This window comes from Sinocyclocheilus grahami, unplaced genomic scaffold (assembly GCF_001515645.1).
Source record: "Sinocyclocheilus grahami isolate Dianchi unplaced genomic scaffold, SAMN03320097.WGS_v1.1 scaffold297.1, whole genome shotgun sequence".
NCBI lineage: Eukaryota > Metazoa > Chordata > Actinopteri > Cypriniformes > Cyprinidae > Sinocyclocheilus > Sinocyclocheilus grahami.
Genome location: NW_015505476.1, coordinates 1,352,496 through 1,363,498, shown reverse-complemented (window position 1 = coordinate 1,363,498; position 11,003 = coordinate 1,352,496). Strand labels below are relative to the sequence as shown.

The 11,003-nt window shown below is 37.0% G+C and overlaps 1 protein-coding gene across 1 annotated transcript in view; it reads left to right on the top strand.

Annotated features, from left to right (window-relative positions):
* LOC107601030 (collagen alpha-1(XIX) chain-like) overlaps positions 1-11,003 on the top strand; it is a 99,076-nt gene that overhangs the window by 76,072 nt on the left and 12,001 nt on the right. Inside the window, exons 35-38 of the mRNA XM_016293045.1 lie at positions 4,295-4,339; positions 4,712-4,864; positions 9,366-9,432; positions 9,983-10,126. Coding sequence (XP_016148531.1) covers positions 4,295-4,339; positions 4,712-4,864; positions 9,366-9,432; positions 9,983-10,126 — 409 coding nt within the window. The remainder of the gene's footprint in view (positions 1-4,294; positions 4,340-4,711; positions 4,865-9,365; positions 9,433-9,982; positions 10,127-11,003) is intronic.

Below are 11,003 nucleotides of genomic sequence, written 5' to 3'. Positions count from 1 at the left end.
AAAATACAAAATGGAAGAAAGAGTTAAAGCTGAACACAATCTTGCTACTCAAGCTGTGTATGAACATTTTTTTATATATATTGATTTGCTTCTTTTCCAATTTGCATTTACTTGTACTTTTACTTTCAATACTTAAGTACGTTTAAGTACAATAAATATCACATACTTTAAGACTTTTACTCAAGTAATATTCTAAACGGTGACTTCAACTTCTACCAAAGTCATTTTCTGGTAAGATATCGGAGTATGGCTTTCAGGTACTTTATACACCACTGATCACTCTGATACTCTGAGGTGAAAACTTGCTTCCATTTTCACTTCTAAAAGAACATTATGAAAGTAGATTTGTAATAGCATCTCAAAACATTTGTGAACATTGGACCATCTAGTTATATATGGCTATTATAAGCAATGCAAAGTTATTTAAATTGCAAAGATTGATGGGAATGTTGTCTCCTCCACAGGGAAGGCCGGGAAAAGATGGAATTCCAGGCTATACGGTATGTGTGTACAGTATATGCATGACAGGGCTTTGGCTTCAGCTGTATTTTATGTCTAAGATGATAATGTTAGCAGAAAATTAATGCTTTTACTTTAATACCTGCAGCATCTAATAACTTGTGCCAGCGAGTAGTGGATCATAAGTTGTTTTATATTATATTATTTATATTATATTATTTCAGCTTTATTTCAATTTAGAGTTATTATAGTTAACTAAAGTTAACTATAGTTTTAGTAATTTTAGAACTAATTTTATTTGCTATCTGACATGGTGACATTTCTAATTTTAACATTCTTTCTCATTTTCATTTGTATATGTTTTTAGTATTTTAATCTAATTTAGGAATTCAATTTCATAAGTTGTTTTATATTATATTATTTATATTATATTATTTCAGATTTATTTCAATTTAGTTATTGTAGTTAACTACAGTTTTAGTAATTTTACCAGTAATTTTATTTGTTATCAAATATTAATATGTAATATTTCTAATATTTTTTCTAATATATTCTTAATTCCTCATTTTCATTTAATCTAATTTAGAAATTAAATTCCATATGATGCTTTATATATTATATTATTTCAGATGTTTCAATTCAGAGTTATTATGGTTAAACTAAAACTAAACCTCATTTAAACAATTACTTTACTTAAAAAGTTTTATTTTTAGTCAACTTGCATTTTTTTGTTTAGATAGATTGATAGATAGATAGATAGATAGATAGATAGATAGATAGATAGATAGATAGATAGATAGATAGATAGATAGATAAATAGGTGTGAACCTCGATAGATAGATAGATGGATGCTTATTTTTTTACACTTATGTTTCTTTTCATTATTGGTACAATATGATCCAGTCTGTTGGCAAACTCAGATAGTTGTGTTTGCTGTATAATTAATTTGAATGAACTGCTCTGTAGTTTTGGCGGTATTTGTTGAAGTGTTCTGGATCTGTTTTCACGCACACTGAGTTTTAGTAATTTTACCAGTAATTTTATTTGTTATCAAATATTAATATGTAATATTTCTAATATTTTTTCTAATATATTCTTAATTCCTCATTTTCATTTAATCTAATTTAGAAATTAAATTCCATATGATGCTTTATATATTATATTATTTCAGATGTTTCAATTCAGAGTTATTATGGTTAAACTAAAACTAAACCTCATTTAAACAATTACTTTACTTAAAAAGTTTTATTTTTAGTTAACTTGCATTTTTTTGTTTAGATAGATTGATAGATAGATAGATAGATAGATAAATAGGTGTGTGTGTTTGTGTGTGTTTATATATTTTTTTAAACCGTGATTTTTCAACGAGCGGTTCACTTTTCCCCCCCTCTTTATACTGTCTCTGGATAAGTCAAGGTTCAAATGGGTGTGGATCATCTGGAGGAAGTTCACTGGCCTTATTTTCGCTTTCATTCATGTCACCATCTTCTCAAATGGCACGACTGCGTGTTTGCGGGGTGTTGGACCACTCATTGAGACTCTTTTCTTTTCCCCCTCCCTGCTTCGTTCATGAACCTTTCGGTGGTGCAACAGTGCCATCTAGCAGGAAGGAAGTTTCTCGGTCCTCTCCGTTTCATACTTTTCCATCTCTTTTATGGCAGGGGCTGAGGGAAACACAATTCAGTGGGCACAGTGATGGCTTTAAGCTCTCCTCATCAGGAGCCTGGGAATAGAGAGGAGGAGAGAGAGTGTTAGACATTGATGGGGGTGTGGATGAAAACAGATGGTTGAGGATGCTTTCACAAAGTGCCACCCGCTTTAGAAATGCAGGCTAGATTGCATTTCTTTTTTGCTCGGCTGCTGTAATCCAGCAGGAAAATTTGATACTGAGATGTTCCCCGAGGAGCTAGTGGGAGCCGTGATGCGAGAGAGGAGCAGAGATAGATGGGAAAGCGAGGGGAGGGAGAAATGCAAGAGTGGTTTTGGAGTACAATGAGAGGTGTTTCTCTACAGAGCCCTCTCAGAGGAGATGGAGAGAGAGGTAGAAGAGAAAGAGAGATCCAGAGGTTCACGGCTTTGATGAGTTTGGGGAGAAAATGGTCATTTGTAAATCCTCCGAGCTTTTTCGCTCTGCTCTCGACTGAATAACTGGAAAAATTGGCCCATTAAAGCAGCCAAATAATTTCATTCCTCTAATGCAGCTTGGGAGCGGTCTATGAAAAATAGTGCAGTTTAGCTGTCTATATGTATGAGGGTTTACTTCAAGGTTTTTATTATTAAGGGAAAACAAAATCCCAAACTACATGGCCCTGTGTGAAGAAGTGTTTGCCCCCCTGTTAAAGCTGTGGTTTATCACACCTGAGTTCAATTTCTCTAGCCACACCCAGGCCTGATTCCTGCCACACCTTTTCGCAATCAAGAAATCTCTTAAATAGGACCTGCCTGACAAAGTGAAGTAGACCAAAAGATCCTCAAAAGCTAGACATCATGCCGAGATCTAAAGAAATTCAGAAACAAATGAGAAAGAAAGTAATTGAGATCTATCAGTCTGGAAAAGGTTATAAAGCCATTTCTAAAGCTTTGGGACTCCAGCGAACCACAGTGAGAGCCATTATTCTCAAATGGCAAAAACATGGAACAGTGGAGAACCTTCCCAGGAGTGGCCGGCCGACCAAAATTACCCCAAGAGCACAGCGACGACTCATCCAAGAGGTCACAAAAGACCCCACAACAACATCCAAAGAACTGCAGGCCTCACTTGCCTCAGTTAAGGTCAGTGTTCATGACTCCACCATAAGAAAGAGACTGGGCAAAAATGGTCTGCATGGCAGACCATGCAGACCATTTGCTGCTGAGCAAAAAGAACATAAAGGCTTGTCTCAGTTTTGCCAGAAAACATCTTGATGATCCCCAAGACTTTTGGGAAAATATGACTTGCCGACTTCCCTTACGCCGCCTTGTTCCAACTTTTTGGAAGGTGTGTGTCCCATTACGTGTGGCATAAAAATAACACTGCATTTCAGAAAAAGAACATCATACCAACAGTAAAATATGGTGGTGGTAGTGTGATGGTCTGGGGCTGTTTTGCTGCTTCAGGACCTGGAAGACTTGCTGTGATAAATGGAACCATGAATTCTGCTGTTTACCAAAAAATCCTGAAGGAGAATGTCCGGCCATCTGTTCGTGACCTCAAGCTGAAGCGAACTTGGGTTCTGCAGCAGAACAATGATCCAAAACACACCAGCAAGTCCACCTCTGAACGGCTGAAGAAAAACAAAATGAAGACTTTGGAATGGCCTAGTCAAAGTCCTGACCTGAATCCTATTGAGATGCTGTGGAATGACCTTAAAAAGGCGGTTCATGCTCAAAAACCCTCCAATGTGGCTGAATTACAACAATTCTGCATAGATGAGTGGACCAAAATTCCTCCACAGCGCTGTAACAGACTCATTGCAAGTTATCGCAAACGCTTGATTGCAGTTGTTGCTGCTAAGGGTGGCCCAACCAGTTATTAGGTTTAGGGGGCAAACACTTTTTCACACAGGGCCATGTAGTTTTGGATTTTGTTTTCCCTTAATAATAAAAACCTAAAAATTTAAAAACTGCATGTTGTGTTCACTTGTGTTATCTTTTACTAATATTTAAATTTGTTTGATGATCTGAAACATTAAAGCGTGACAAACATGCAAAAAAATAAGAAATCAGGAAGGGGGCCAACACTTTTTCACACCACTGTGTGTGTGTGTGTGTGTGTGTGTGTGTGTATATATATATATATACTTTTATGTTTTTTTTCCTTTTATTTCTTAGATTTCTCTTTCGTGTATTTTTTCAGGGAGCCACAGGCAGACCTGGAGACAGAGGTACTAAAGGAGAACGGGTAAGATTTCATATTTTGTTTTGATGAATTGCATACACTGTAAAAGGGTCAGTGTGATAATCACTGTTGTGTAAACAGCATGAAAGAAACCAGTTTTTTCATTGTGACAAGAAAGCTATAAAAGGAGAAATAGCAAGAAGAAAGCATATCATTAAACGTGTCACTAATAAAAAAATAAAAAAATAATAAAATGTGTTGCTCTATTAATGACTACAAATCTCTAATCTCCATGTAGTAGTTTTGATTAGTTTTATATGGTGCGTTGAATGTAATACAGCCAGATGCTATTATCAATTGAAGTTGCGGGAGCTCACAATAGTCAGCTTGTGTTGTTTAGATTCTGTTATTTATATTCTGGTGTTGCCTTTGCAGGGAGATACAGGGATTCCAGGAGAGAGAGGAGTACAGGGAGAAAGAGGCAAACCTGGTGAAAGAGGGGGCTTTGGTCTTCAGGGGCAGCCTGGACAGAAAGGAGAACCAGGCACACCTGGATCTTTAACAACACCAGGGACTGTCAATCTGTTGGTATGTAAATAATCCTACAGATACAAGCCATAGAGAGAGAATGTAGTATCTGTTAAATCACTGTTCTAAAAGACTTTCCATTTTGACTTCACCACACATACAGAAAAATCTGAGGTTGGATTGGTTTTCTTCAGGCCTGCTAATACTGAGACCAACATATATACACTACCATTTAAAAGTTTAGAGTCAGTACATTTTTTTTATTTTTTTTTTATTTTTTTCTAAGTAAAAGTGTTAGTTTCTTTCAAAAAGGACAAATTAAATTATCAAAAGTGACCGAAATATTTTGTAACATATATTTGTACTAATTAAATTGTTCTTTTGAATTTTCTATTCATCAAAGAATCCTGAAACAAAAATGTATCACTATTTCCACAAAAATATTAAGTAGCACAATCATTTTCAATATAGAAAATATGTTACTTGAGCACCAAATAAGCATATTGATATTTGCAGCCTTGGTGAGAATAATAGACTTCATTCAAAAACTCGGAAATATCTTACTGGCAATTTAATATAGGCAGTATTAATACTGGTAATATTAATAATTTCATACATTCTAAAAAAATTGATATTGTGTGTATTAAATGTCATAGAACCTATTTTTAAGTATATTTATTTAAAGATTTGTTTAAATTTGTACATAATTTGTTGAAAGTTTCAATGGTTTGGTTTTTATCTGACTATTATTTCATAAATTCATGTGTCAGGCTTTACAAGGTTAAGGAGCATTCACACCAACAGAGATTTACACCAATAAAGCAACCGGCAATCATTGGTTTGCAATGCGAGTTGACGGTTGAAGCAACATCAGCAGTACATGAGCATACATTTTTTGTGTCAAGAAAACGGATTCAGTGTCAAACAGTACAGCCCGTTTGAGATCAGATTTTCAGGAGCACAGCCTATCAAATAAACCGTATAGGGCCTTCAGCAGCATGAACACCCACTACAATCAACTGTACAGCCACTCAATAACCTCCAGCAACAAAATCACTGTCAGCGTGAACCCTTTTTCAGATTACAGTGACTGCATACTCCTCTGGAGGTGGAGCACATCTTTGACCTCCGTAAAGATCCAGTTGCTGGCTTTCTCCCAATCTACACCAGCCTCCTGGCCCCCGTCCCGAATCCATATCCGCAGGTCGCCCCATGCTATTCAGAGGGCAACCGTCATTGATTGCTTGAAAGTTTCAATGGTTTGGTTTTTATCTGACTATTATTTCATAAATTCTTGTGTCAGGCTTTACAAGGTTAAGGAGCATTCACACCAACAGAGATTTACACCAATAAAGCAACCGGCAATCATTGGTTTGCAATGCGAGTTGACGGTTGAAGCAACTTGAAGCAACATCAGCAGTACATGAGCATACATTTTTTGTGTCAAGAAAACGGATTCAGTGTCAAACAGTACAGCCCGTTTGAGATCAGATTTTCAGGAGCACAGCCTATCAAATAAACCGTATAGGGCCTTCAGCAGCATGAACACCCACTACAATCAACTGTACAGCCACTCAATAACCTCCAGCAACAAAATCACTGTCAGCGTGAACCCTTTTTCAGATTACAGTGACTGCATACTCCTCTGGAGGTGGAGCACATCTTTGACCTCCGTAAAGATCCAGTTGCTGGCTTTCTCCCAATCTACACCAGCCTCCTGGCCCCCGTCCCGAATCCATATCCGCAGGTCGCCCCATGCTATTCAGAGGGCAACCGTCATTGATTGCTTTGTTGTGCATAACACACTCGTGAACACTCCAGAATAAATAATTAGGAGCTCTGCATAACAATAATTACCCACCCGTGTTCGCAAACCCATCAGCCTCTGAAAAGCACAGTCTGCAGCAATGAGCCGCCTGCTGCGAGGCCTATATCCAACGCCCTCGCTCCAAATCAAACAAACTCACAGCCATGTCACTCAGGAGGGGACCATTAGGAGTGTATTGTGTGTGTCGCGGGGGTGGAAGGATATAGTAACGGTAGGAGCTCTACGCAACTCCGCCTCTAAACCACACACACAGACAGAACTACAAACATTAAAGGGACAGTTCACTCAGTCAAAAATGAACATTCTGTCATCATTTACGAACCCTCAACCCTCACTTTCTTTTTTCTTTTGAACACAAAAAGTGATATTTTTGAAGAATGTTGGTAACCAAAGAGTTGATGATATCCATAGCCTTTGACTTCCATACTATAAAAGTCAACCATCAGCTGTTTGGGTGAACTAGCCCTTAATGCTCTTTGAAGGATGACAGTTTTTTCTGGAGTTGATAGAGTTTAAAAGGGATATTTCACCCAAAAATGAAATCATGTTGTTCCAGTATGACAGACTTTCTTCTGTTGGACACAGTAGCTGAATTTATGAATAATATCCTAGTTGCTCTTTTATATAATGAAAGTGAATGAGAACTAGGGCTGTCAAGCTACAAAAAGAACACAAAAGTGCAATAAAAATTGCATAAAAAATAATCATTACATGCTTCTATTTATGAGTTTAGGGTCAGTAAAAATGAATTAAACATTTTATTCACCAAGGATGCATTACATTGGTCAAAAGTGACAGTAAAGACATTTATAATGTTACAAAAGACATGTTTTTTTAAATAAATGCTGTTCTTTTTAACTTTATATTCATCAAGGAATCCTGGAAGTAGGAGCTCTACGCTACTCCGCCTCTAAACCACACACACAGACAGAACTACAAACATTAAAGGGACAGTTCACTCAGTCAAAAATGAACATTCTGTCATCATTTACGAACCCTCAAGTTGTTCTAGACTTTCTTTTTTCTTTTGAACACAAAAAGTGATATTTTTGAAGAATGTTGGTAACCAAAGAGTTGATGATATCCATAGCCTTTGACTTCCATACTATAAAAGTCAACCATCAGCTGTTTGGGTGAACTAGCCCTTAATGCTCTTTGAAGGATGACAGTTTTTTCTGGAGTTGATAGAGTTTAAAAGGGATATTTCACCCAAAAATGAAATCATGTTGTTCCAGTATGACAGACTTTCTTCTGTTGGACACAGTAGCTGAATTTATGAATAATATCCTAGTTGCTCTTTTATATAATGAAAGTGAATGAGAACTAGGGCTGTCAAGCTACAAAAAGAACACAAAAGTGCAATAAAAATTGCATAAAAAATAATCATTACATGCTTCTATTTATGAGTTTAGGGTCAGTAAAAATGAATTAAACATTTTATTCACCAAGGATGCATTACATTGGTCAAAAGTGACAGTAAAGACATTTATAATGTTACAAAAGACATGTTTTTTTAAATAAATGCTGTTCTTTTTAACTTTATATTCATCAAGGAATCCTGGAAATATAAAGCAGCATGATTGTTTTCAACACTGAAAATAAATATAAATGTTTCTTTAGCACTAAATCAGCCTATTAAGAATGATTTTTAAAGGATCATGTGACTCTGAAGACTGGAGTAATGATGCTGAAAATTCAGCTTTGTCATGACAAGAAAAAAAAACGTTCACATATATATACTGTATATATATTTTTACTGTATTTTTGAACAAATAAGTGCCGCCTTGGTGAGTATAAGAGTTTTTATCTTAGACTTTTAAAAGGTAGTGTACGACAACTTAGTGAGGAACAGACTAAATTTTGAGTCATGATCATTAATTATTTTGTGAACTGATTCATTGAAAAGATCTGACTCAAAAGTACCTTTTATTTCATGAATCAAACATCACCGCTTCCTCAAAGTTTTATGAACTTGCCAAGATTTTCTCAGTGAATAACAACTTTAATAGCTTACAAACAGAAAATGATGCTAGACTCACCAAGACCATCTCAAAGCAACTATTAGGACTTTTTGTTCCAAGTTTAAAAGCATGCAATCATTCGCTTTCACTTTTTCTGTACACTTTGCACTGTGTTGCTACCTAGCAACCTTGTAAAGTCGCCCTTCCGTGACACTGTCTGCAAAGCTTTTCATGTGGATGTCAAATTGGCGAATGACGCTTGTGTTATTAGGTATGATAAGGCCCTGACACGAGTCATGTTAAAGGGCTTTTAGACTGATCGCTGAATCTCCACACTCTGAATATGCATTAGCCCATTTCCTTTTAACCCTCCACAAGCGTTCAGGTGAGGGATGTGAGGATACTGCGCTTGCAGCCCGAGGCACAGAGCGTCGCAGGGGCCTCTGAGCATTTGACAGAATGGCCTTGAACTGTGAAAGGTATGTTTTGGATTGGAAGAAAGCGGTTTGTTTTCCTATGAGATGTTCTTCAAAATTCAGGCCTCCTCCTGTGCAGAGCAGTGATCATGAACACCAAGATGCTTTGAGGAGAGATGATTACGCCACTATGTGTCATCCATCCCTTTATCTCTGAGAACGCCAACATTTCTCAGCATGAATAAAACATGAATTGCTGCCATTTTGTAGCTGCACTTTTTAATCTGCAAATCATGTTGTGCTGATGTTTGTTTTCCCTCTCTGCCTTCTTTTTTCCCTTTCATTTCTTCTTGCAGGGTGATACAGCTGCCTTGGAGGAAATTAAAACATTCATCCGAAATGAAGTATTGCGTGTATTTGAAGGTACATCATCTGCCGCAGCTGAGGTGTTTTGTTGTGGTCTCTTTTTTTTTAGCTTTCAGTTTTTTTGTGTCTATGTATGTGTGACAGGAACTTTGTAAGACATTTAAAAGACAATCATCAACATTAAGTGTATTGCAAATAAGCTCTTTACCAGGGGACTCCAAAAATAAGAACAGTTTAATATTAAGTGTAGTGACTTCTAATGTGTTACCAGCTTGTGTTTTATTGTCCACTACCACAAAAAAATGACCTTAAACTTTTTACAATTTTTTATATAATTTTTTCATTAATTTAATTTAATGTACTGTAATTTAATGTGGATGGACGGACGGACTGATAGATAGATAGATAGATTTTATTTTATTTTAGGGACTAATTAAAATTGTTAACTGACAGCTCTGTTCTGACATTATATTTAATTTTTTTTATTATTCCATTATTTTTGTTTTGGTTTTTTTGCAAACTGAGGGACAAATTGAAATTTTGTTAATTAACAGTTATATATAAAATAGTAGTGTAATTCACATTCTTAATTCTGCTTTTTTTTCAGAGAGGTTTTCAGACAGTTACGCTTTGCTACAGAAGACACCAGCAGCCATATTAGCCGCGCAGGGTCGACAAGGCCCTCCAGGACTACCTGGTAATGATGGCTCCCCAGGACCCCCCGGAGAGCCAGGATCTCCAGGTCCCCAAGGTAGGAGCCAAAACCCAAAAGACTAAACATGTTACAGACCTCTTTACGCTGCTCCTACGATGGTCTCGTCTCACACAAAAACCCAGATGCAAAAGACTGTGATTATTTATATGACTCATCTGTTTCCCCAGTATTAAGTTGTAATGATGGCTCCCCAGGACCCCCCGGAGAGCCAGGATCTCCAGGTCCCCAAGGTAGGAGCCAAAACCCAAAAGACTAAACATGTTACAGACCTCTTTACGCTGCTCCTACGATGGTCTCGTCTCACACAAAAACCCAGATGCAAAAGACTGTGATTATTTATATGACTCATCTGTTTCCCCAGTATTAAGTTTTTTTGCTTGCTTCTCAAGGATTCCAGTTTTTCTATCTCTCTCTTGGTGGAAAATAGTGTTTATGTGTATGTGTTTTTAGTTAGCTATACTGCGTCATTTGCTTCTCAGATTGTTAATTGAATTACACTGAACTGAGTGAGTTGAGGTAATTTTGCTCTTTAGGCCAAGTCAAGCTTTGAACCTCAAGTTCAAAGTAACCTAGCTCAGAAAACTAGAAAATGAGCAAGATGGTCCTCACAAAAGTCATGCAAAAATGGCCGCTGATTGCGATATTGGGTGTAAGGCGTTCACAGGAATCTTGCTAGCTACGTCAGACAAGAAAGAAAGCAGATAGCTGCATGACAAAGTAGCATATGGTGCAGAGAGCCTGGCGGGACATATGAAGACGGATGAAGAACCGACCCAGAATAGGAGAATGTAATATCGCCCTGGACAGACTTGTGAGAGCAAGAAAGATAAAGAGAAGAAGTGAGCAGATGGAAAAATCCACACAATATCTCACTTTGTTGGATTAAGCCCAGCCCCCCCCCCCCCCAAGACAA